We start from the raw sequence: 27313 nt of genomic DNA, 5'->3' as shown, positions 1-27313 counted from the left end.
AAGTCTGGTCACTTACACTTTTTCCTATAAAACAGTAACTTCGATTGTCTCCTGGGAGAGTGGCATGTAGTCCACGGTGGCCGCCCAGGCCAAGGGAAGCGGGCGCAGGGCCGCTCTCTTCTCATTGGGTCCCGAGGGCTCCTTTTTTGCAGTACTGGGGATGGAACCCAGGGGCATTCTACCTCTGAGTGATACCCCCAGCCCTATTTTTTTTATTCTTTATTTGGAAACAGGGTCTCATTGAGTTGCAAAGGGCCTCACGAAGTAGCTGAGGCTGTTTGTGAACTGCGATCCTGTCTCAGCCTCCCGAATGCTGGGATTACAAGTGTGTGCCATCACACCCGGCTCCTCACGCCAATTTTTAATAATTTTGAGCTAGTTGGGCATAGTGACACAGACCTGTAATCCCAGCTACTCAGGAGGACGGCAAATTTGAGGCCAGCCTGGGCAATTTAGCAAGACCCTGTCCCCAGATAAAAACTGAAAAGAATCTGGAACCGCTGCTCAGTGGGGCGCACTTGCCTAGCATGGGCAAGGCCTGCTTCAGCTCCCAGTGCTGGGAAAAGTTTTGTTTTTGTGATACTGGGGATTGAACACAGAAGGAATTTTACCTCTGAGCTACACCTCAACCTTATTATTATTATTATTATTATTATTATTATTTTTTCAGTACTGGGGATGGAACCCAGGGGCATTCTACCTTCAAGTTACACCCCAACCCCTATTTTTTTTTTTTTTTTTTTTTTTTTGGTGGTACTGGGGATGTAACCCTTCTACCTCCGAGCTACACTCCAAGACCTATTTTATATATTTTTTTTAAGTTTGGAAACAGGGTCTCATAAGCCAGTGAGGCTGGCTTCGAACCTGCACGATCCTCCTTTCTCCGCCTCCCAAGTGCGGGGATTACAAGCGTGCGCCACCACACCCGGCTTATTCTTTTATTTTATTATTATTATATATATATATTTTTAATGGTACTGGGGTTCCTGGAAACCCTTCTACCTCCAGGCCACACTCCCAGACCTATTTTATACTTTTTTATTTGGAAACAGTCTCTTAAGACAGCGAGACTGGCTTCGAACCAGCGCAATCCTGTCTCCGCCTCCCCAGTGTAGGGATGACAAGCGTGCGCCACCACGCCCAGCTTATTCTTTATTTTTTGAAACAGCCTCTCACTGAGTTGCAAAGGGCCTCGCTAAGTAGCTGAGGTTGTCTGCAGACTGCAATCCTCCTGTCTCCGCCTCCCGAATGCTGGGATTACAAGGGTGCGCCACCATGCCCGGCTTATTTTTATTTTTAAGCAGGCTCTCACTAGGTAGATGAGTCTCACTACTTGCTGAGGCTGGCCGTGAACCTACGGAACTGCCATCTCAGCCTCCCAAGTCCTGGGGTACAGGCGTGCACCACCGCGCCTAGCAGAACAGTTCTGAACTACAGTTGACAAGGAACCTCATGGTGTGCGATGTGATGGGCTGACAGCTCTGAGCAGAGGCAGCGTGTGGCCCAGAGGTCTCGCTGGCCTGTCCTCAGAGCCCCGTGCCCTCCTCCTGCTGCGATCAGCCCACACCTCTAGGATTCGCCGCTGGCAGCAGTGAGTGAATCCACACTTGCTACACACCCTTTTCAGATGGGTCTTCTCTGTCCACACACTGCCAGGCCCTGCTGCCCCCAGGGACAGACACTTGCCGCTCACGGTGGCTCCTGGAGGGTGGCTGGAGCCGGGGTCTCTGTTAGAACATGCTGGCACCTCCGTGTGGAGTGATGGCCGCACGGTAGGCCTGTTTTCTTTCCTCCCCAGCCTGGCCCTCGCTAGGCAAGCGCTCCTCCACCGGGCTCTATCTTCAGTCCCGTAGACCCGGCTTAAACCCGCCAGGCTGTGTTCCAAAGCGCTCACAGCTCGCCCTGGCCAGGCTCGTGCGGCCAGCCTGTCTCGGGGGCTCCCGCTGGGCGCAGAGCTCGCACACGGCGGGTCCTCACGGAGGCGTTTATCAGGGCACCCTCAGGTGCTTGGAGCGTACCTGCTCTCCCCTGGGACCCTGCCACAACTTCCGCCCACTCCCACCACAGAGCTCTGAGTGTCCTCCCGCCAGGAATGGGACCGCAGCGTCTCCTCTGGACTCGGGCAGTCTTTCCTTCTCTTCACGCTGCGTCGGAACGCCAGCTCGGCTACAGTCCCATTTGTCCACTTCGTCTCTTACGCGTCCGCACCGAGCAGCCCGCACTCAGGTCCTCGTGTGCGTTCTAGAAGCTTCTAGGTTGTCTGCTCCAGGCTGCGGCCGACCTCCAGCCGGTGCCTCCACGTGGTGTGCGCCGTGCTCGCTCCGTGCACGTGCTGCGGGTCCAAGGCGGCCTTTCTGTTGGCCGCCGCCCCGGGGCTGCAGTGACTCCTCTGGTCCCCTGCTCTCCGTGTTCTACATCAAGCCGTCCGTTTACCACGACAGAAGAACCCCACTGAGATTCTGCTGTGGGTCACGCCAGGTGAGATACTTGGTATGACGAAGCCCTCCTCGCTCTGCCGCCTGTGGCTCCTGAGGGCCGCTCTGAGCGACCAGGCAGGCCGGCGCCCTCTGCTTTCCCTGGCGGCACCACTGAGCGGGTGGCATCACGCGCTCCCAAGGACCAGGGAGCAGGTGAAGTCGGCGCAGATGCACGTGGTGTCTTGGAAACAGTGCGGGGCTTTTCCTAAACCTGTGACCCAAAGTCCTTCCTTTGTGCCTCAATCACAGGGACTATGTCCACGCAGTGTGGCTGTGACCCTCTGAGGGCGCATCGAGTCGGTAGCCCAAAAGAACAAGCTGGGACTCAGAGCAGTAAGGACGAGCGTCTCTAAGCGCACACGCCTCCTGCAGAGGCAGGGCCGATGCGGACGGCCAAGGCCTCCAAGGCCTCAGGACTCCAGCCTGCGCTTCCCTTACAGAAGAAACGTCCGCGCTCCGCGGGCGCGTGTGGCTCGCCAGCGGCCCGCAGCCCTACTCCAAGGTGGCCCTGAGAGGCTGCGGGAGGCCCGCCGCGCCCTGCCGCCATGGATTAGGCAGTCTGCCCACCGCGATCAGGACAGACAGCACGGCAGACAGCGTGCTCGCGTTCCAGGCCACTCGGCGGCGGCGGGCGGCGGCTCCGGAGCTGAGCTTCTCCCACCGAGAGGGCTCACCCACCACGCGGCCTCAAGTCACACGAGGACTTGACCCCGGCAGAAGGCTTGGGTACCGTGCTACGCCGCCATATTTGAGAAGTCAGGAAAGACCCTTGTCCACCTATCAGGGGTGAAAAGAGTTTCCATTCCTGAGCATGCCCTCCAGCAGCCAGCCGGCAGGAGGGGAACCTGACACACACCCAGGGCCAGCGGGACCCGCTTACGTCAGGCCACGGTGTGACCGCCAGAATACATTCCCCAATCAGGTGGGACCGAGGTGTTCAGCGGCTGCCTTCAGGAACACGTCTTAAAACAAAGCCAGGTGTGGCGGCACAAGTTTGATGACAGCCTTAGCAACTTAGTGAAAACCTGTTTCCAAATGTAAAAAATAGGTCTGGGGATATAGCTTGGAGGTAGAACACCCCTGGGGTTCAATCCCTAATACCAAGAAGGAAAAAAGACAGAACGTCACCTTTCTCCTCCTCATCCTGCACCTTGCTGCCCAGATGAAAATGTGAGTGCTAGAGCTCCTGCAGCCCTCTTGGACCATGAGGCGCGGGGCCATAGGTGGGAGTGTCAGGGAGCAGCCCGGGCGAGCCAGGGCCCTGGGTTCTGCCACAGTATGCTGCGGCCCCTTGCTGTGGTTGGAGGGAAAGGAACTGCGCCCCAGTCTCTCTGACGGAGGCTCTGGCCACGTCTCAAAGCGGCTTTCTTGTTTCTCACGGCTCTTCCCTCTACCCACTGATGGCGATGGCAGCCCCTGGGCGGGCCGGCTCGTGCCTTCCCCTGCAGAATGAGGCCCCTCCCAGGGCACTCTCGGCGTGCGCCCGGAGCCAGGCTGCGCCTGACCCAGACCTCTGCTCCAGAGCCCTGCCCTCCCCAGCCCGGCCAGGAGCGTGAGGGCTCAGCTTTCACCAGACAAACCAAGTGACAGCGCTTTCTTCCTGCCCCTTAGAGGAGAAAGGAAAAAAAAACTTAGCGTCTTACCTCAAAGGAACACTCAACATTTCTGTCATTTTTTGTGTGTGATAATCCCTTCAGGTCTATCTTTTCAACACTCACTGTAAAAGTAAACAAACAAAAACAAAACAAAATTATAAGAAGGAAGTGTGACCTTGACACACACTCAGATTCCGAGGCACTGGCTGCCCAGGCGGGCTGAGCACGGCCCCACGCCTGCCCGCCCTCCCCTCGGCCTCCGCCACTGAGGCGGAGCGGCCGCACAGCGCACAGGGCAGCCTAGCCACCGGAAGCCAGAGGCCGGCGCAGACGCCGCCACCTCCCGGCCACCAGGGCCAGCTCACCCACCCCACGGGGCTGCTAGAGCACACCCTCCGAGCGTGGGGCCTGAACCCTCTGCCCTGCCTGCCTGGCCACCAGGGCCAGGACGCTGCTCAGAACACAGCTCCAGGAGAACCATGGGCGCCTGACTCAAAAACACTCTACCGAGCCGGGCGGGGTGGCATACTCTTGCAATCCCACATTCGGGAGCCTGAGACCAGAGGATCGATGTCCGCTGACAACCTCAACTACTTAGTGAGGCCTCTGCAACTCAGTGAGACCCTGTTTCAAAATGAATTTTTTAAAAATTGGGCAGGGGTGTAGCTCAGAGGTTGAATAACCCTGGGTTCCACCCCCAGACCCACAAACAAACAAACTTTACAGAGTTCCTCCTTTGCCGTTTTCGCGGCACTGGGAATTGAGCGAGAGGCACCTCAGCACTGAGCTGCAGACTCCTAACCCTTATTCTTGTGACAGGCGCTAAGTCGCTGAGGCTGCTTTGGTCCTACGATGCCACTGTGCTGGGTCAGCGCTAGTTCTTTTTTCTTTGTTTTTTTTTGGGGGGGGGTCTGGGGATGGAACCCAGGGGCATTCGACCTCCGAGCTACACCCCCTGCCCTATTTTATCCTTTATTTTGAAACAGGGCCTCACTAAGTAGCTGAGGCTGGCTGCAAACTTGCGATCCTCCTGTCTCAGCCTCCCAAGCACTGGGATTACAAGTGTGGGCCAGCGTGCCCAGCTCAAAAAGCTTTAGTTGCTTGTTTGTTTGGTTGGTTGGTTTTGTTTTGCTTTTTGGTGGTACCGGGGTTCCTGGAAACACTTCTACCTCCGGGCTACACTCCCAGACCTCTTTTATACTTTTTATTTGGAAACAGGGTCTCTTAAGCCAGTGCAGCTGGCTTCGAACCTGCGCGATCCTCCTGTCTCCGCCTCCCAAGCGCGGGGATTACAAGCGTGCCCACCACGCCCGGCAAAGCTTTAGTTTTTAATAAGGGTTCTTTTATTCTCTTGGCCACAAAACTGTTCCTCCGACATGAGCGAGCACCCTGAGGACGACAAGCTGCTCGGTGTGGCCGCGCCGCCCAGTGCCGAGCTGCCGACTGCTACCCGGCCCCAAACGAAGCAGAAGGGGCCTGCATTTGATTCCTGCGTGGTTCCCAGTCTGACCGTGGCAACTCCACAGCTTTCATGTGCTTCCAAAACAGATCTTTGAAAACCGTGCCAAAGCGACCGCCCTCTAAGCTGCAGGACAGACGATGCCAATGAACTCCGAGACAGAGCAGCAGCGTGCTCGCAGCCCCGGGCCGGAGGGGAACAGCCACACAGGGCGAGTGCCTGGAGGCTGCCGGCGGAGCCCCCACTGCGGATGGCCAGGCAGCCCGCTGTGGCCGGTGCCAGCCCACCACCCGGCTGCCCACCGGGGCTCACGCGGCTCTGGAGTCTGGGAACAGGAGCTGCGAGAGAGCGGCGACAGCCGGCGGTGCTGGTGGTGGGTGATGAATCTGTACTTGGCCTTAAAAAATGTTCAAAGCCAGGCGCAGTGGTGCACTCCAATAATCCTAGTCCATGGCTGAGCCAGGAGGAGCACAGGTTTGATGTCAGCCTGAGAAGCTTAGGCAGACCCTGCTTCAAAATACAGGGCTTGGGGGTGCTGCTCACCGGAACAGTGCCATACACATGCAGAAAGTACTTTCCTTTCTACAAATGCAAAAAAACAACAGATTTTAAAACTCCTGATCTAATTTTTTTTTTTTTTTTTTTTTTGCAGTACTGGGAATGGAACCCAGGGACATTCTACCTCTGAGCTAAACCCCCAGCCTTGATTTTTATTCTTTATTTTAAAACAGGGTCTCACTGAGTTGCACAGGGCCCCGCTAACTTAGGCCAGCTGAGGCTGGTGGAGAACCGCGATCCTCCAGTCTCTGCCTCCCAAGCGCGGGGATTGCAAGCCCGCCCCCACGCCCGGCTCTTATATCATTCATTCATTCATTGGTGGCACTGCGGTGGAGCCAGGGCCTTCTACCTCTGGGCAACACTCTCAGACCCATTTTATACTTTATTTGGAAACGGTCTAAGTTCCTGAGAGCCTCACTCAGTAGCTGAGGCTGGCTTTGAACCTGTGCGATCCTCTAGTCTCAGCCTCCCAAGTGCTGGGATTACAAGAGTGCCCACCACGCCCAGCTATCCTATATTTTGAAACAGGGTCTCACTAAGTTGTGGAAGGCCTCACAAAGTAGCTGAGGCTGGTCAAGAACCTGAGATCCTCTAGTCTCGGCCTCCCAAGTACGGGATTACAAGCGTGCCCTACCATGCCTGGCCTAAATCTCGAAGCCTTCTTTCACTATCAGAAGTAAGCACTGTTTAGCTGGGCGTGGTGGTGCACACTTGTAATCCCCTGCCCTGCGCTTGGGAGGCGGAGATAGGAGGATCACGCAGTTGGAAGCCAGCTGCGCTGGCTTAAGAGACCCTGTTTCCAAAAATTTAAAAAAAGTATAAAATACGTCTGGGAGTATAGCCCAGAGGTAGAAGGGCTTCCAGGAACCCTAGTACCACCAAAATTTAATTAATTAATTAATTAATTATTTTAAAAAAGTAGTAAGCACTACTTATCACTTATTCATTTATTTATTTTTGTCGTACTGGGGATGAAACCCCAGAGGCATTCTACCTTATTCTACCTTAGGGATATACTCCCAGCCCAATTTTATTTCTTACTGGAAAACAAGTTCTCACTAGGTTGATGAGTCTCGCTGCTTGCCAAGGCTATCCTGAACCTGAGGTCCTCCTGTCTCAGCCTCCCAAGTACCGGAGTACAGGCTCACCCTCTGCAAGGCAACATTTTTTATTAGTTGCCAACATTTTTACTTCTTAGAGCCTGTCAGAGACATCTCCCAGGAGATCTGTGGTCCAGGCCTGGGAAGAAGAGCACAGGGGTGGGTCCTCAGAGTCCAAGACTCCTTCTGCAGGGGACACTTGTGAGGTGGAGCAAGGGAAGAGCAGGGCAGGTTCTGCTGAAGGGGAGCTGGAGAAGCGCCAGCATGCCGGGCCTCCTGCTGCACAGGCTACGCCCACCCACAAACAGCCCGCTGGCTTCCTAGGACCCCCAGCTGGTGAGGAGGCCAGGCACCCCACCTGCATCTTCAGTGAAGATGTACGGGGCCCAGAAACCTAGGGTACAGACTTGGCCCTGCTCTCCATGTGGAGGTGAGCGTGGTCCCCTTGGCAAGGGCCCCGTCCACAGTGACCCATCTGGACCCTCCACGGGATCCCCAGGACCCAGAGGTATGGCCCTCTGCCTGCCTGCCAGTTTCTCCCTCCTTTCCTTCCTTCCTTTTTGCTGTGCTGCTGGGATTTCAAGTGTGTGCCACCACCCCTGGCTCCCAGCCCTATTTTTTATTCTTTATTTTGAAACAGGGTCTTCACTACGTTGTGGAGGGCTTCACTAAAATAGCTGAGGCCGGCTGCAATCCCAGATCCTCTTGTCTCAGCCTCCCAAATGTAAGATTACAAGTGTGCGCCACCACACCTGGCTTTCTTTCTTTCTTTCTTTCTTTCTTTCTTTCTTTCTTTCTTTCTTTCTTTATTTGGTGGTATTGGGGATGGAACCCTTCTACCTCTGGGCTACACTCCCAGACCTATTTTATATTTTTACTTGGAAACAGGGTCTCTTAAGCCAGCAAGGCTGGCTTCGAACCAGCGCAATCCTCCTGTCTCCACCTCCCAAGCGCTGGGATTACAAGCGTGTGCCACCACGCCCGGCTCCCTTTCTCTTTTTGAGACAGGGTCTCACTAAGTTGCCCAAGCTGGCCATCCTCCTGCTCTCTCTGCCAGGCAGCCTCCCGCTCTGCACCTGGCTCAGTGGCAGTGGGGCTCCTCAGGAGAGCCAAGTGGGGGAGCATCCCACCCAGACCCTCCTGCGAACCACACCCTGGCTTTCAAGCAGGGGCCTGACACTCCTCACAGCGCCGCCCTGTGAGCCCACGGTGACGGCGGTGCCGTGTGGGAGAAAACACAAGTAAGGCCTGGCTCGGGACCTTGGCCCACGGCCGCTCCAGGATGTCCAGGAAAGTCTCTCTTACCACATCTGCAACCCTTCATCATTATTTTTCCCCCAAGAGAACCTGTTTTGATTTTTTCACAGTACTGGGTGGGTGTTGAACCCAGGGCATTCTACCTCCAAGATACACCCCCAGCCCAATTTTTATTCTTTATTTTGAAACAGGGTCTGAGTTGCAAAGGGCCTCACTACGTAGTTGAAGCTGGCCTTGAACGGCGATCCTCCTGTCTCAGTCTCCCAAAGGCTGGATTCCAAGCGTGCCCACCGTGCCCAGTGAGAACCAGTTTTTAAAAGGTGGAGATGAGCCGGGCGTGGTGGCGCACGCTTGTAATCCCTGCGCTTGGGAGGCAGAGACAGGAGGATCGCGCAGGTTCGAAGTCAGCTGCGCGAGCTGGCTTAGGAGACCCTGTTTCCAAATTTAAAAAAATGTAAAAATAGGTCTGGGAGTGTAGCCCGGAGGTAGAAGGGCTTCCAGGAACCCCAGTACCACCAAAAACAAAACAAAAGGTGGAGATGAGTTCTGTCTGTGTGGACCACCCGAAGCATCCGTCAGTGCTTCTTGTTTTCTGGTAACGATAAGAGGATGAATTAATTACCAGGCCAACCGCAGCTGCCGCACCACCTCCCGGCGAGCGCACCACAGGCCTCGGGTGCGCAGCATGGGTCTGACTGGCCACGTGTGATCGGATGCTCCATGGGGTTTTCTCTGCTCCCCTCTGTCCACAGTCCTCTGAGCCAAGACCTTGGCCTGGGGCCCGCCCAGCCGGAAGTGCAGGAGAATGGAGGCTGAGCCTCAAGTAAGCCAAATCACACAATGAATGTTACAGCAAGCTTCTCTCTAAAAAAGTTACTCTAATTACTGATGTAATTTCTGGAAATTACATCTGGTTTGCTCTGTTTTCAAAGGTCCTTAGGAACTGCTCTGCCAACGCCGACAGTCTGCTCTGCTTTGCTCATAGCTAACATGGTTTAGATAACAGGGGGCACAGATTATAAGTTCCACATCAAACTGGCCTGGTTTTGTGCATTCTGAGAGTGATAAGTGGTTTTTACATTATTAAAAGGCTTAAAATAGCCGGGTGTTATAGCAAATGCACGTAATCCCAACGACTTAGGAAGCTGAAGCAGGAGGATCACAGGTTGCAGGCCAGCCTGGGCAATTCAGCAAGACCGCATCTTGGAACAAAACCTAAAAAGGGCTGGGATATAAACTCAGTGGGGAGAGCCCTGGGTTCAATGCCAGTACCGGGAAGGGGAGGAGAGCGATGAGACTTTGCAACAGGAATCCACTAGGTCCACAAACTCCTGCTGTGTCCCTCCAGGAAGCCCTGCCAGCACCGAGGTAGAGCACCGCTGCGGAGCCAGGAGCAAACCCAAGCACGCCGAGTGTTCACACCGGAGCCTGACCGACCGCATTCCACGTGGGGAAGATGGTTCAGTCACACAGCACCGAGCAAGAATCTTCACGCTTACAATATAGGCAGCGTCGTCTAGAACTCCAGGGAAAATTCACCACAGGAGAGATGCGAGAGCTGTGGGGCAGGGGCACAGATGTCTTTGGAGACGGGAAACCAGGCCCCGCCCCATGTGCACACGCACTCTGGGCCAAGAGAACACAGAGGCAAGACCACTTCTTACGTGAAATGGTGGAGTGGTCACCTTCGACTTCACATGTTTTTGTATGTAGGCAAAATGCACACACACGGCAAACACAGAGGTCTCGGGTGCACGACCACAGCCCACGGGATGGCAGAGGCAGGTAGGCGCCACTCACGGGGCGCCGCAGCCGCCTGGCAGGTGCTGCCCAGGGCGCGTGTCTCCAAGGCGGCTGGGTTCCAGGCCCACGTCGGCAGCCAGGGTTTGCTCTCCTGTCCTCCTTCTCCAGGACAGTGGGCTGCGCCCTCTGGGGGACCGTGAGGAACGGCCCTCAGCTGGTGTGCACACACGCTTTTGTTCTGGAAGACACCTTAGGAGCAACACTGACGGATACATCGTGCTCTCTCCTTTGGTGCTGGGGACTGAGCCCAGGGGCAGTCTACCTCCAAGCTACATCCCTCGCCCTATTTTATTTCTCATTTTGAAAGGGTCTCACTAGTTGTAAAGAGTTTCTGAGGCCGGCCACAAGCCTGTGATCCTCCTGTCTCCAGAACTCCCAAGTACTAGGCTCAGCCGGGCGTGGGGGCGCACGCTTGTCATCCCAGCATTCAGGAGGCTGAGACAGGAGGATCGCAGTTCACGGACAGCCTCAGCTACTTAGTGAGGCTCTCCACAACTCAGTGAGACCCTGTTTCAAAATAAAGAATAAAAAATTGGGCAGGGGATGTAGCTCAGAGGTCAAATGCCCCTGGGTTCCATCCCCAGACACCCCGATATACGATATATATATATATATATATATATATATATATATATATATATATATATAGTAGGGCTAGGGTGTAGCTTGGAGGTAAAATGTCCCTGGGTTCCATCCCCAGTACTGCAAACAAACGACAAAAAGTCACAGAAGCAAACAAACGACAAAAAGTCACAGAAGAGACAACCCAGGTCTGCATATGGACCCTGCCCACCCCACTCGGCCTCAGCCAACTGCCGTGGGCAGAGCCATGGAGCCGCGGTGCAGTCAAAGAACTAGCCAAGGAGCTCAGCCCTGGTCCTGCCAATACTGCCCATCCTAAGCAGGACGTCCTCCTACAAGAACACACAGGAGCCACGCTCCACCAGCACAGCGGCAGGGTCTCCAGTGAGACATGCACAGCACGGGGACACCCCAGGGGAAAGGCAGGCCATGGCGCACCCCGAGCCCTGCGCGACCAGAGAGGAGACCAGCAGGCAAGCCCGGGGTGGGAAATGTTATCATAGCGAGGCTCAAGGATGCTTTAAAAAGTGCTCTGCAGTCAGGTGTGCTGGCGCACGCTTGTGATCCCAGTGCTTGGGAGGTTGAGATAGGATCGCAGGTTCCCAGCCAGCCTCAGCTACTTAGTGAGATCTTGTTTCAAAATAAAAAATAAAATATGGCTGGGGATATAGCCCAGACATAGAACACCCCTGGCTTCAATCTCTAGCACCAAAATAAATAAATAAATAAAAAATAAATAATACCGCTGGGCATGGAGATGCACACTTGTTATCCTAGTTCTTGGGAGGCTGAGACAGGATCACAGATTCAACAGCCTCAGCAAGTAGTGAGAATCACCTAAACCCAGTGAGACCCTGTTTCAAAATAAAAAATAAAATAAAATAGGGCTAGGGGTATAACTTGGAGGCAAAATGCTCATGGGCTCAGCCCCAGTACCACCAAAAAATTAAAAAAAAAACAAAAAACCAATCCAAATTCCATAATCAACAGAAAGAAGCCGTGTGAAGCAATAGCAGTCTATGTGCGTGTGGGGCAGGGGCTGAAGCCAGGAACTACCACTGAGCTGAGCCCCAGCCTCGAGACAGGGCCTGGCTAAGTTGACAAGGCCCCACGCCTGCACCCTCCTGCCTCAGCCTCTGGGGTAGCTGTGACTACAGGTAGGCACCACCCAGCCTTGCTGCAAAGACGTTTGCAAATAAATGAGGACTAGGAGAGTCTGCGATCAGCAGAGCTGCACAGAACGGACGGGACACAAAAGGGGCCATTCAGACTGCAAGAGGGAGGCCAGGGCCAGGGCCTGCGCACGCTCAGACGCCAGGTGCTCAACGACCAGCAGAGGGTGGGGGACCACACTGACGGCCCCTATTCACGGCATCTGCCAGCACCCAAAGCATACACTCGCCAGCCACCAGTGGACGTCACACAGCTAAAGGAAGTTCCTTGACATCTAGCGCTGGTGCGAACAGCCTCAACACCCGCTGGACCAAACTGCTGCAAGGCTGTTCCACTCTACATGACGTGGCCAACATCAGTTTTGAGCAGGTGGGGACCACAACCCTGTGCCTCTCCAGCTGGGCTCAACGAGGATGACTGCTGTTCCAGAAGACCACATGTGGCGAGTAACTTCATTCCCATTCTCTTTAGGGAAATTGAGGAAATGGTCACTCAACTCAGCGTCCAGTGGTCAAGTGAGAACACCTTCCTGGCTGGGGAAGGCCGTGGGCAGTTTAAAAACTGGCAGACCACTTGCTCAGCATCACAGCAATGCCTGGGTTCCACCTCCAGAACTGCAGTATGTTTAAGAAGTAAAAAGTAAAGCCAGGCATGGTAGCACCTGTCTGTGATCCTGGTACTTGGGAGGCCGAGACAAGAAAACCACAGGTTCAAGACCAGCTTAGAAATTAAGAGACTCTCGGCAACCTAAGGAGACCCTCTCAACACGAAAAATTAAAACAGGGCTAGATGTGCACTTGGAGATAGAATGCCTCTAGGTTCAATACCTGGTACCATAGAATAATCCCAGCATTTCAGAGGCCAGCCTCAGCTACTTAGGCCCTTTGCAACTCAGTGAGATCCTGTTTCAAAATAAAGAATAAAAAATGCGGGCGTGGTGGCGCATGCTTGTAATCCCAGCACTCGGGAGGCTGAGACAGGAGGATCGCGCAGGTTCCAAGCCAGCCTCAGCTACTTAGTGAGGCTCTCAGCAACTTAGTGAGACCCTGTTTCCAAAGAGAAAATAGGTCTGGGAGTGTAGTCTGAGGGTAGAAAAATGAATAAATAAATAAATAAAAAGCCTCTCCGCTTTTTTTTTTGTGTGTGTGTGTGGGGGTACTGGGATGGAATTCCCAAGGGCATTCTACCTCTGAGCTACATACCCAGCCCTATTTCTTATTCTTTACTTTAAAACAGGGTCTCACTAAGTTGCGGAAGGCCTCACAAAGTAGCTGAAGCTGGCTGTGAACCTGTGATCCTCCTGTCTTAGCCTCCCAAGTACTGAGATTGTAAGTGTGTGCCACCACACCTGGCTAAAACCTCCCCATTTTAAATTATGTCAGGACCTCCAAATATAGTGCAGAAAGACACAGAGGGATCCTTTGGAACGCACCTTGAGAGGGCAAAGGGGCCTGAGACTACAGGACCGGGCACTGCTGCCAACGCCCTGCAGCTGAAGCGGCCAGTGGACAGTGCCTGCTGCCTGAGTTTCCCCAGCAGTCTGAGTCTCGGCGGCAGTGAGCACTGAGCACAGGCCTGGGGACAGAGGTGGTCCTCTCTGAAGTCCTCCCGGCCACTTCCGCGGGGCTCCAGGACTGAACACGCCACGGCCCCGCTGCACAGCCACAGGATGTCGTGTGCTGGGCTGGAACATGTGCAGCCACAGGCGCAGGCGAAGCGCCTTCCGCCTTGGGCCTGGGCCCCAGCGCTCCTGTGACCCCATTCTACCTACCCAATGGGCAGCCACTTCCTCGTGGGATTCCTGGGGGACCGAATGGCAGAATCAAAGGCTGCCAGGTGCTTACAAAGACCACAGAAGTCGCGCATGGGATTCGCGGAAGCAGCTCTGTAGGGAGTATGGCGCCCTGCGCTGCCACGCCCTCTGTGCCCGGGCACCAGCCACGTGCTTTGAAATTATACAAAATACTGACAATCCTAACAATCACAGACCTTCGTCACGCCTCAGGGAAAGCACTGGGGTGTGAGGTGGCTGTGCCTCGGGCTCAGAGCGGCCCTGTCTGCTGAGGAAGCCACGCTCATGGTGGCGTTTCCTCCAGGATGCGGTCCCAGGTGGAAAAGACTCGCAGGAGGGTCCTGGCCTCTCAGAAGGGCTGGCCACTCAGAGGTGCCTGTGCCCAGTGACCGGGCGCAGCTCGGTGGCAGAGCGCTTGCCTGGCATACACTAGGGCCTGGGTTCTGCCCTGCACAGACAGACACCGCAACCTCACGGGTGCCGAGGGCGGCGGGGTCAGGACCACCACCCACCATCACGAGCTCGAGACACGGACGTGGACAGTGTTTAAGGAACTGGTTTTCCCCTGAGCTCTGACCCCAGCCAGAGCAGCTGGCTCTCCAAGGTGGGAGGGAACAGGCCTTTCTCTAGAAAGGCAGGGCTTATCAAGCATCTGTGAGACAGGACACCAGGGACCAGGGGACGGGGAAGATAAGCGTGCACTCTGACCTCTCACTGCCCTCCAGACAGAAGTAAGGGACAGAGGGGACAGAGTCCGCACAGAAGGGCCGGGACGGGACCCAGCAGAAGCGCAGCCTCATCTCCTCCGAGTGCCTCGGCAGAGACCCAGGGGAACGTCTCTTCCACCCAGTGCTGAGAACCACTGCCTTCTGCGGTCTCCATCAAGTACAGGAACTCGACTCTGACTCGTCCACACACTGCAGAGCCAGGCAGGCCGAGGGCCCCGCAAGGCATGGCCCAGCTGCAGCCCACAGGGAGCGCCCACCACCACACAGCGGCTCGGCGGCACCCGCAGGCACCATGTCCTCGAGACCACCCCAGGACTCGGCACCTCTTCTGGCGTGGGAGGGGAGGGAGCGTAGTATTTTAGCTGTCCCTCAATGAAGACCAATGCCTGAGATTTCTTAGGAGAAATACACTCACGTGCCTGTGGAACCAGAACGGCAACACGCCTCACTCACCACCCCGCCCTCGGCGCCCACAGGACCCACCTTTGCCGTGCTTCCCCGAAGGCCTCTTGGGCGGCGAGCCCTCCGTGGAGTGTGCCGAGGTGTGCAGCGCCTCCTCCAAGCTGTTGCCGATGCCGGGGCCGGGGGTCTCGGCTCTGGGAGCCATCTGCGGGCAGAACACAGTCATCTCGTTTTCTCCGTTAGGTTAACAGGCAATGCTCTTCCTTCCTAGGCATGCCCGCAGGCCTGGCCTCGACTCCTGCTCTAACAGTGAGCACTTCCTGAGAAGCACAGGCGCCCTCCTCCTCGCCGCCCGCCCGCCCGCCCGGGAGCGCAGGTCAGCGCAGAGATGTTCAGTCCCGCGAGGACTACAGACAGCATCCGAGGTACCTTGCTTGGCATTTCTTAACACCAAATGCTTCCCTCTAAAACAAATTACGTGACAGATCTTAATGCTACCCTTCTATAAATTTCAAATAACAAAATGCTCTAAAACCAACAGTAAAGAACAGTAGCACTGAATCTATCTAGGGTACAGCTAGAGCAAGCATATTCTAAAATTACAACACAACGCAATTTCTAGGAACTCATCATAGGAAGCATGGATCTAAGGGGCTCTGGGGCTGGGGAACCCTCACTAAGGTATCTCCCAATACTGAAAACCCGAGATACCTTCAATTTCTACCAACAAAGACCTGACAAATACCCCAGAACAGCTAAGGACGGCCTGTGGCAGGTCGTCAGAAGGCAGGACCGTGATGGCTTCGCAACACACAGGGCGAGAGACCAGCCAGGAAGCGCAGGCACCACCCCGCCCTCTGGTTTCCTCGGGTTTAGGAGACCGAGTACATAAACAGAAAGGGACCACAGGGCCTGGCCAGCTCCCAGCTCAGCCCTGGCGGCTGCGGGGAGACTTCCCAAGCAGGCGGGAAGGAGGAGGTCACGTGACTTCTGTTCTCCCCCTGCTGGTGTTTCGAAAAGTTACAGCCAAAATGGATTATCTAGAAAAAACACAATTAGCATGTTTAAAGTTTTTTGCAGTCTAATGTCTTTCAAGACCCCACACTGTACAGAGCGAGGCCTGAGACCGGCAGTTTGGAGAAGAGGTGTGGTCTATGGGGGCACTTGGAAGGACAACCCACTGTCCATCCGGTTCTGCGGGGCAGCTGGTGCGCGGGGACAGGCACCATCAGCTACTCTGGCCTGCGTGTCCACGACACGCCACTCTCTCCCTGTGTGGTGGCAGGTGGTAACCGGCCATGCAAAGGCTGGCCCAGGGCTCGGGGCGCAGAGGCAGGGGCAGGAGGAAGGGGCCCGGCTGCTGCCGCCGTGCAGGATTGGACCTACGTCCTCTGAGGAACAGACAGCGAGCACACGAGTCCACACCTGCGTCCGCGCTAGCAGCAGCCATCACAGCCTGAGCAAGGAGCCCCGGCTGGGCTGTGAGAGAGAGGCACGGTGCTCGTGGTGCCCAAGGCGGCCCGGAGGCACCTGCTGAGGAAGCAGCACAGCTCAGGTCAGTGATCTGGAAGTTTCTATCCTCAGAATAAACCCAGATACTAAGTGTGCCAATTCTTTGGGTAACATTACCAAGACATTATCAAGAAAGTTAAACTTTAAATGTATTCCTATTTGTAATGCCACTAAATTGGGTGATTTCCCTTTAATTAGCAATGTTTCATCAATAGCTAGAATATTCCAAAAATGACTTTCTTTTCCACTAAGCAAGACAACAGGACAGTCACGAGTAAGACGCAAACCATGGGCACCGTTCTGGGCGTCGCCTCGGGAGACGACCTTCTTCTTTGGTACTAGTGATAGAACCAGGGGCATTCCACCTCCAAGCTACACCCACAACCCTTGTTTTTATTCTTTGTTTATTATTTATTTTATTTGTTTGCTTATTTTTGTTGTTATTCTTTATTTTATTATTTTGAAACAGGGTCTCGTTAAGTTGCGGAAGGCCTCACTATGTAGCTGAGGCTGGTGCGAACCGCGATCCTCTTGACTCAGCCTCCCAAGTACTGGGATGACAAGTGTGTGCCACCACGCCCGGCTGGGAGGTGACCTTTCCCCTCAGTGGGACCATCCTGGCTGCCTGGCTGGCAACGCCAGACGCTCCTGAACACCGTGACATGGAATTCTAAGTTCTGTCCCAAGAAGTGGGGCTGTCCTGACCAACAACAGGAATGCTGGCTGACCAGTGGTCAACAGAAACATGTCTAACTAGGAGGTTTCTGGGCGAGCCTACAGCGCCCCAGCTGGCCCCAGGCCTCCCTGATGAGGGAAAGGGAGCTCTGGGCCCACTGCGCCTGCACCAGGGCCCCACACACCTCATCAGGCCAGGCGGCGGGAGGTGCTCCTGCCCTGGGCAGTGGCCACAGCAAGCAGCCAGGGAAAATGTGAGCTGCCCAAGCCAAGCCGGCCTCACTGAGACCCGAGGGAGGGAGGGAGTGAGCGCTCGCAGGTCGGTGGCGCTCCTTCCCGGCTCCCCAGGCCCAGTGCACCAGGCCTTTATCTTGCTCTGCCCCTTTGTTTACACTGAGAGCTGCCTTTGCCTCCGGTTCCCAGAAATACTGTTTTGGGGTTATTTTTGGCTAGGTTAATTTGCCCACGTGGCCTGCGCAGTTCAACTCAGATGCTCTGACTCATGCTCGCCCACACGGCCCGTCGGGGCTGGATGTGCACGAGGAGACAGGCCTGACGGCTCCCAATGGCGCCTTCCTCCAGTGACAGACCAGACTCCACCTTGCCGGCTTGGGGGCTTCAGAGCCCCTCCAGCCGCCCGCCCGCCCAGTGCCCTGGGCTGCGGTGGGCACGCCGCCCACCTGCACGCGCAAGCCACTGCACCTCCACGAGGCACACCGCGGACAGGCACAATGCAAAGTGGGCGCCAGCATCCGGCAAAATACCGAACTCCTGGTGTAAGGCGTCCAGAATAAACGGATGCCTCTATTTCCAAGCAAAGTGCAGTCTCGGTGAAGGTAACAGCCACGGGCGTGGCAGTGCACGCAGCAGGCCAGGCACGAACCACCGCCAGGAGCTCTCTCTACACCCGAGGCAGCCATCCTGGGTGCCAACGTGTCCCGGCGCCACTCCTCCCCACTCTGAACCTCTTCTTTTGTGATGTCTGTTACCATTTAGTTCAAATGCACAGTTCTTGACTGAATTATTTGTGTGCGTGTGTATGTGTGTGACGTCTTGTAAGTTCTTGGTATGTTCTACACGTTAGCTCTCTATCAGGGATGTGGCAAAGACCTATTCTCTAGGCTTTCTCCCTAGACCCACGATGAGTCTCCTGTGATAGCAGAAGCTTTAGTTTACTGCACCCCACTTACTAATTCTTGCTTTAGCTCCCTGAGCTCTGGGTCTTGCTGAGAAGTTTCTACCTGTGCCTGTATGCTGGAAGGCAGGCCTATGCGATCCTCCAAGGCTTCAAAGTCTCTGGTCTACTCTCCAGGTCTTCGGCCCATCTCCAGTTGACTCCTGCGCAGCGTGAGAGATAAGGACTTCACTCCATTTTTCTATAAATGGTTAACTAGTTTTCCCAACACCATTTGTTGAAAAGGTGGTCTTTTCTCCAATGCATGTGACTGGCACCTTTGTAACTCAGCTGGCTCTCGGCGTGCGGTCTGTTTCTGTACCTTCTCTTCGGTTCCATTGGTCCATGTGTCTGTTTTTGTGCCCAAACTCTATCACTACTGCAGACCTGGAGTAGAGCCTGCGGTCGGGACCGCGCCCCCGTGCGGTGCCCATCAAGAGCTGCGCTGGCTGTCTGCAGAGGCCTCTGTGTCCCCACGTGACACTCACGACGGACTCTCAGGTCTGGGAAGAACGGCAGCGGCACTCTGACAGGGCCGCGTTGACTCTGCACACCGCTTTTGGTACAATGGCCGTTGTGTTGGTATTTACTCTGCTGATCAAGAGCAGGAAGAGCTTTCCATCTTCTAAGATGTTCAACTTTCTTTAGTGTTTTATAACTCTCACTGTAGAGGTCTTTTATCTCCGTGGTTAGATTTATTCCTAGGTATTTTATTGCTTTCAAAGTTACTCTGAATGGAATTGTTCTCTGGATTTCTTTTTCAGTGGACTCATAACTGGCATATAGAAAGGATCCTTTTTAGATCAGATTTTGTATCTCACTACTTTGCTGAGTTTGCCAATCAGCTCTAGAAGTCTTCTGGTTGAGTTTTTTGGATCTTCTAAAATTAGGATCGTGTCATCTGAAAATAAGTAATTTCAGTTCTTCTTTTCCTATATGAATTCCTTGGATATCCTTCTCTTGTCTTATTGCTCTGGCTGGAGTCCCAAGGACTATATTAAGAAGGAGTGGTGGGAGTGGGCATTCTTGCCTTGTTCCTGATTTTAAAGGGAATTCCTGCAGTTTTCCCCCATTCAATATGATGTTGGTTTTGGGGCTTATTATATACTGTCTGAATGATGTTGAGGTAAGTTCCTTCTATTCCAATTTTCTGCAATGTTTTTAACATGAATGGGTATTCTAACTCTGTTTTGAAACAGGGTCTCATTAAGTTACGGAGGGCCTCGCTAAGTAGCTGAGGCTGGCTGTGGGCCTGCCCTCCTCCTGTCTCAGCCTCTCAAGTACTGGGATTACAAGTGTGCACCACCACGCCTGGCTTAGACAGTTAATTTTTTTTTTTTTTTTTTTTTTGGTGGTACTGGGGGTGGAACCCAGAGGCTTTCTACCTCCGGGCTATACTCCCAGACCTATTTTATATTTTATTTGGAAACAGGGTCTCACTAAGTTGCAGAGAGCCTCACTAAGTAGCTGAGGCTGGCTTTGAACCTGTGCGATCCTCCTGTCTCAGCCTCCCAAGCGCGGGGAGTACAAGCGTGCGCCACCACGCCCGGCCATACAGTTAATTTTTGACAATATTTTATTTTCAAACCAGACATGCTAACAGGGAGTCAGATTAAGTTGGAGCCTGAAGACACCGACCACAACAGAAAAGCTGACCGGGAGGCTGGGGCCGGGGTGGGCAGCATGCCACCCCCCGGGCAGCCTGAGGACACCTGCTGAGCCCTCCCACCAACGTGGAGGCTGCAAGCAGAGGCACTGGCCAGGCATGGTGGGCACGCTTGTAGTCCCAGCATTCGGGAGGCTGAGAGCAGAGGATCCCGGTTCGCGGACAGCCTCAGCTACTTAGTGAGGCCCTCCGCAACTCAGTGAGACCCGGTTTCAAAATAAAAATGAAAAATAGGGCAGGGGCTGTAGCTCAGAGGTCGAATGCCCCTGGGTTCCACCCCCAGACCCGCAAAAAAAAAAAAAAAAAAAAAAAAAAAAGCAGAGGCACTGCACTGAAACTGCCACCGATGGGCACCAGCAGGCCTCCCCGACAGAGCGCCGGCCCAGGTCACTTTGAAGCAGCACTGTGGTTAAGGACTCCGGCGGTGTCTCGCACAGCTGACCCCAGTGACAGGCACCCGTGGGGCTGATGTGGGTCGGTCTGGCTACACTTCCAGTTCCAGGCTAGAGGAAAAGAGGCGGCGGGCCTTCCCCGTCTGTGCCCGAGAGCCCCAGACGGAGCACCGTGGCCTTGAAGCAACACCCCACCAACTCGGGGCTGCAGGCGCCCACCAGGCACTGGCAGGCCTCCCTCTGGCCCTCTCGACCAACACCCCAAGGGCCTCTGCCCGCTTGGTCCTCAGAGCAGCTATACACAACACGGCTGCGCACACACTGCACAGGAGGCGGGCCAGTGTGAGCGTCTCCACCGGGCGGAGCAAAGCCAGTGTTGGGTGGCGCCGGCCGGCCTCGCTACCTGCAGGCCTTTTTTTGATACCTACAAACAGCTCTTTCCAATCACCTGCGTGGAATGCAAACCCTCCGACCTAATTTTTACAACTTTTCCAGATTATTATTCTTCCTTTACGTCAGAATCTTATTTCCCACTTCTTTTACCTGGGACACTGAGGCAGGGTGGCCATGTTGGGGGCATTTCGGGGTCCCTGCGGGGCGGGCATTTCTAACCTCCCACAGTGGAGGACTTCTGTCTAGGAGACTTTTGTAGTTTTTTGACTTTTGTGTCCTTTCCAAGTTTTCTACAACACTCACAACTTGTAGAATTAGGAAAAGCTGTCTGGAAGGCTCCATCTGAGCCCCTCCTGGGAGCCACACTGCAGGGAAGGCCCCACTGCCCCGGCCTCACCGCGCCCAGCCCACTCCGCAGGGCAGGTGGCAGCCTGCTCAGCAGGTCCAGGGGAGACCCAGCACGCAGACAAGGCCTGCCGGTGGGCCCGGCCTGCTCCAGTTTGCCTCCCACGAGCCCGACATGAACAGGAAGGAGCAACAGCTGTTAAAAGCTTTGAAGTCACGTAAAAAAGAAAAGGCATAAATAAAAAAGAGAAATGACTTGTAAGCATTTTACTAAAATAGTCATTATGTGCCTCTAAAAACCAGAATAAGAAAAATAGATAGTTGAATAGTGAAAGCTATTTGCTGACTTAGGCCAAGCGAAAGCCAACGCTAACCAAAAAAGTTTTCCACGTGAAAACATTCCTCTTACTGCTCTTACCCTAGAGCCGGGCACGCGAAAGAAAAGGAGAAAGCTCCCGCAGCATGGCCGCCCGCCCGCCCTCATCAGGGGCAGGACCCAGACAGGGTGCCCACTGTGTAGACACAAAAGAGAAGCAGCGAGGTCTCAGAAGTCAGGGCCCTGGGGGCTAAGGACAGTCTTCCTGGTAGTGGACCTTTGAGACAGGAGGACTGCAGGTTTGAGGACAGCCTCAGCAATTTAGTGAGACTCAACAACCTAGTGAGACCCTGTTTCAAAATCAAAAAGGACTGGTGTAGCTCAGAGGTAGAACACTCCCAGTTTCACTCCTCAATACCAAAAAGGGAGCTTAGGATGGCAACTTCATAACTTTGTGTGTGTGGTCCTGGGGTGGACCCCAGGGCTTTCTACCTCCGGCCTACACTCCCAGACCTTCTTTAGACTTTATTTGGAAACTCACTAAGCTACTGAGGCTGGCTTTGAACCTGTGCGATCCTCCTGTCTCAGCCTCCCAAGCGCGGGGATTACAAGCGTGCACCTCCACGCCCAGCCCTTCATAGACTGAGAGAACGTGACACCAGCTCCCACCAAGCAGGCTGACAGCTGCTCCGGCTGTCCCTCTAGCCCAGAGCAGCCAGGGCCCTGCTAGGGCCTGGGCAGGCCAGGAGGCTGAGCAGCAGCTATCCGGACAAGGCCTGGGCGCTCGTCCCCCAGACACCCAGTGCTGGCGGGCCGGGCTGCTGGAGGAAGGGACGGCCAGATACAGCAGCCCCTGGGGAAGTGCACAGCCGGGGACTAGGAGACCTGGGCGGGGGGGGGGGGCAGCACGAGCTGGCCCAGCCTTTCCAGGGGCCTCCTGGTAGGAAGCACGAAGCAGCAAGAGGGGAGTGGTCCTGGGCGTGGTTTCTAGAGCTGCGGGACTGTTGGATGGATCTTACGGCCACGGTGGCAAACATCCAAAGCTGCTCAGAGTTAGCCCACACCTCTCGTGGTCGGCTGGGCAGGAAAGATGACCAGACAGGGCTCCACTGGACTGTCCGGGACAGTCACAAAATCAGAACTCATCTCCCACCACAATGTAAATGGTCAATGGTACCTGCTCGGATGGATCCCAGGACTATGGATAAATCCACCCAGGCTGCTAGCCCACTTCTGGAAGTTCACCCCAATACCTGACTCACTCCCGCGGCTATGCACCCGTAAGGGGCATGCAACTTATAACCAGCTCAATTTATATTCTCCGAGTGGGTGTCCAGGCACTGGAGCCCATGGCTTCCCTGCCATTCCTCATCCTCTTTGCGTGCAAGTGGCCACCACACGTGGGCACGGCCGCTGATGCACCTTGAGTGCTGGCAGCCGGCCCAGTCCTCCTGCAGGTGTTAGGACAGCAGGCTGCGAGGGCCCAGAGTAGGCAGAGCCTGGAGGCGGGCTCCCCTTGGTGGAGGATGAGCACCGTGCGGCCAGTCCTGCAGGCAGGGCCCAGTCCTCGTCAGAGGGGCAGATGGCGCAGCAGGAGCCGGGGCACCGGAGCCGGACAGTGAGGCTGCCTGTGAGCCGCACGCACATCTGTGTGATCCTCAAGACACAGGCACAGAGCAGGCGCCAAGACAACAAGCAGGACCAGACCCTGGCGGGGGGAGGCCCTAGCCGCTGACCACCACCAGCGGGAGGGAGTAAAGCCTGAGAGCCCAGGCGCCTGCTGTCGCCTGCTAAAGCCAGCCCACATCAGCGTCGCTGTTCTCCCAAAGGACAAGAGAATCCACAGCTCCTGCCACGTGAGGTGCACAGCTCCAGAAAGCAGCCCATAATTACCAAACCTATAAAGAAACAAAACACGACCCAGGCGAGGAGGAAGAGCTGGGGGAGGGCAGCACAAGGCAAGTCTTCCCAAGCAGCCAGGAGAGGCTCGGGAGGTTAGGAGACTCCCCTGCGCTAGTGAGGCTCCCAGGAAGAGGCAGGAGTGGTAAACTTGGGTGTTTCTGAACCAGAGCATGGTACTTTTGAACTAAACACCATTGGGCGGCTGGGCAGTGCCGCGGCCCTGCAGAAGCCGCCATGGCTTCCAGGCCGGCACGGACAGGGTTCTGGTGTTGCTGCCGAGCGCCAGCATCCGCCATGCCTTTAAATTCTATCACAACGCTCAACGAGATTGGGGAGGGGCTGCTTCTCCTCGCCACGAATTACATCTCTCCTACTCTGCTGAGCTTTCTAGACGACCGCTGGGGAAGTGGCTCCCCATCCACAGGTCTGCAGACGCCCTGGGCTCGGTCAGGAAGAGACCGGAGGACGGGGCAATTGCTTTCTAGTAACTCTTGATACCTTCACATCAAAGGCCCCAGCAGTCAGGAAGTGATCCCACAATGCCTTCTCCTCGCCAGCACAAGCCAAGCCTCGACGGGCCTTTGACAGCCATCCTGTAGCCAACCACAGCAGGTAGCTTCAGGTTAAGGCTGGTCAGCACTAAAGGAACTGACACAACAAGCCACTTATCCCCCAGGAGCCCCAGAAAAGGAGCCAGAAGAAACAAACCATTTACCCTCAGAAACAAACTGACACGGGCACCTGGCTCCAGGACCCGGCTCCAAGCACCCCAGCTCAGGGCGCGCTCACCCTGCTCAAGACAACCAACAGCGTGGGCCAGCCCTCACAGGAAACAGCAGTGGACCTTTTGCAGGCCAGCTGCCAAAAACCAGACTTCAAGTCCAAGATAAAGTAGAATGCAGATGTGAAAGTGCACGAGAACGCCCGGCTGCGCACAGCAGAAGCAGCCGCCGTGCAAGGTGAAGCAGAAAGACGCGTGGGTGCCGGCGACGCTGCTGCTGCGAGCCCAGCAGCGAGGAGACAGATGTCCCTGGCTCCAGACAGACCACGCAGGAAGCCGTGCTCACACGCTCGGCACACCTAGGGTGAGCACGCGCTGGACTACAGGCGCTGGGGCACCCAGACAGTGATATGCAGGCTGCGCCCCCCCCCCGGAAGAAGGGACTGTGGGCACCACCTCCGAGGGGGTTAGGCACTGACGTTTCTGGGCGAGCTAATTAAAATGGACTGAAGTTAGGCTGGCGCCTCTGCCCACACTGCGCCACCTGGGCATGTGCACTTTTTGATTCATCAGTGAGACTGACAAAATTGCAACCGAAAATAGGAATTCTAAAGCAAAAAGCAGAAAAAGATTTATCCAAGGAATCCCATCATAAAAGTGCAGGAAAAAGCCCGTAATTCCAGTACTTGGGAGGCGGAGGCAGGAGGATAGGAAGTCTGAGGCCAGACTCAGCAACTTAGTGACACCTTGCTTCAATGGTGCACTTGTAATCCCAGTGGGAGGCTGAAGCAGAACTGCAGGTTCACCACCAGCCTCAGCTACTTGGGGAGGCCCTCTGCAACTCGGTGAGACCTTGCTCCAAAATAGAGAATAAAAATTAGGGGAAGGAGTGAAGCTCGGAGGTAGAATGCCCGAGTTCAACGCCCAGCACCACAAAAACATATAAATAAGTAAAACAATAATAATGAAATAAATAAAACAGAGCTAGAGATATATAGCTCTGAGGCAGAAACCCTCTGTGTTCAATCTCCATAACCCCCCTACACACACACACACACACACACACACACACACACACACACACACAGGAAAGCCGGGCGTGGTGGTGCACACCTGTGATCCCAGAACTTGGGAGACTGAGACAGGAGGAGCGCAGGTTCACAGCCAGGTTCACAGCCTCACAACTAAGCTAGGCCCTGTTTCCACATAAAAAAAAATAGGGCTGCAGGTGTTCACACACACACACACACACACACACACACACACACACACACACTCTGCAGGTGAGAGTGGAAAATAAACACCCAGGGAAGCTGGGAAAGGCAGCAGCAGAGACCCACATGGCCCCACCCGGGGAGGCCCTCGGCAGCCGCACTCGCTCAGGGCAAGTCCAAGTGTCCGCAGTCCCTCTGCTCTGTGCAGGAGACCCAGGAAAAGGAAGGGGGCGAGGAGCAGGGCACGAGACGTGCGCCCGCGCTCTGGAGACGCAGGGCAGGGCCTCAGCCACACAGGGCAGCAGGACAGACGGACTGTCACCTGGAAGGTATCACACCAGCTCTGTACCTCACACCAAACTCCAGAGGGACCGGTCTCCCAGGAAAAAGGCACCACACAAGCCCGGAGCAGAAGACGTTACAAGAGACTGTCCGTGTGCTGCAGTGCGCGAACAGCAGGTTCCACGCACGTACATGCGCAGTGCATCTATGAGTTACTTATGCCACAAACTCCAGGTCACACAAAAACGACTCCTAGTGCCGGGCATGGTGGGCACGCTTGTAATCCCCGCGCTTGGGAGGCGGAGACAGGAGGATGGCCCAGGTTCGAAGCCAGCCGCGCTGGCTTAAGAGACCCTGTTTCCAAATAAAAAAGTATAAAAACAGGTCTGGGAGTGTAGCCCGGAGGCAGATGGGTTTCCAGGAACCCCAGTACCACAAAAAAAAAAAAAAAGAAAGAAAAAAAAACTGACTCTTAAATGTGACATTAAAAACCTGTACGGCGAAGTCCAAAGAGAAGATAAAACACTGGAAAGTAAGTACTCACAACTCCTGCTAAGGACAATTCCTGTGAGACTTAAATGCCTGGAGACCCGAGCCCGGCAGAGATGAGCGGGAGGAGAACTCGCCCCAGACCACGGAGCGGCCACCTGAGGAGACCGCCCTCCCAAGAGTGGGGCGGGCGCTCGGCTATGCGCAGGCCACAGGTCCGCCAGCCGGCGGCCCGCGGGCTCGGCCAGGTGCCCGGACGCCACTTCCAGGGTCCCACGCCAGCGACGGCATCCGCAGGTGCATGGCACGTGGCTGCACGTCCCACGGCGGTGGCTCACGCTGTTCACTACAGTACACGGACTGAGTCCATGCACAGGACCCATCCAAGCACACGCCCACCGCGCGGCCACGCGGAGGACTGACCGCGACCCGCATTAAGACGGCCGGCACCTGCCCCCGGCTTGGCCGGGAGAGCGCAGGGGCTGGCGCGGGAAGTGAGAGGTAAGGACACCCGCCGCGCCCAGCCGTCCCTCCCGCGGCCCCCTCCACCTTTCCAACTCCTTACCCCCTTATAACCCACTTAAACTTTTCTTAAGACTCTACTGAATATCTTTTCATAAAACTTCTTCCAGTTGGAGAGATGAAAGGCTGAGGGGAAGCCGAGCGTGGTGGTGCACACCTGTAATCCCAGTACTCGGGAGGCTGAGACAAGAGGATCCTAGGTTCGAGGACAGCCTCGGCAAGTAGTGAGACTCAGCAACCTATCAAGACCCTGTTTCAAAATAAAGATAAAAGTGGAACTGAGGGTGTGGCTGAGAGACAATGCCACTGGGTTCAATCACCAATACAAAAGAAGAGGCCCAGGGAGGCCCTGGAGGCTGGGCACCACTGAAGGACAGCACCGGAGGAGGCAGCGGCTGGGCAGGGCTCGCTCCCGACTGCGCGCTTAAGGGCAGTGTGGCCCACACTGAGATGCGCACGCCTGGAGGTAGGAGGGAAGGCACTCTAGGGAGAGGTGGCCAGCGGGGCTGGGTCTGCTTGGGTAAAAAGCCAGCCAGAGAGCCAGGGACCTGCTTGTGGGACAAAAAGAAAGCAGTGGAGGCCAAAGACCGGTGGCGGGGAGGAGGGGACAGGAAATGGTGGACCTCAGGCATCTGACCTCACAACGTCCCGGGGGGGACGCACAGGACCCACACACAGAGCCGGGCTGGCCTGCAACAGGGAACAAGAGAGCGCAAGGGGAACAGGGGTGCGCAGAAGATGCTTTGGGGCTGGGATTTTTCCGGGGCTGCAAAATGCCACAAAG

The 27313-nt window shown here is 55.3% G+C and overlaps 1 protein-coding gene across 1 annotated transcript in view; it reads right to left on the bottom strand.

The window, feature by feature from the left end:
• ZCCHC14 (zinc finger CCHC-type containing 14) overlaps positions 1-27313 on the bottom strand; it is a gene marked incomplete at both ends in the record, with an annotated part of 51230 nt that overhangs the window by 16795 nt on the left and 7122 nt on the right. Inside the window, 2 exons of the mRNA XM_080702706.1 lie at positions 4121-4194; positions 15008-15131. Of these exons, the coding sequence (XP_080558832.1) occupies positions 4121-4194; positions 15008-15131 (198 nt within the window). The remainder of the gene's footprint in view (positions 1-4120; positions 4195-15007; positions 15132-27313) is intronic.

The sequence above is a fragment of the Muscardinus avellanarius genome (genome assembly GCF_963383645.1).
Source record: "Muscardinus avellanarius genome assembly, chromosome: 10".
Lineage (NCBI taxonomy): Eukaryota > Metazoa > Chordata > Mammalia > Rodentia > Gliridae > Muscardinus > Muscardinus avellanarius.
Note: the sequence above shows the minus strand (reverse complement) of the source record. Positions and strands in the feature narration are given on the sequence as shown.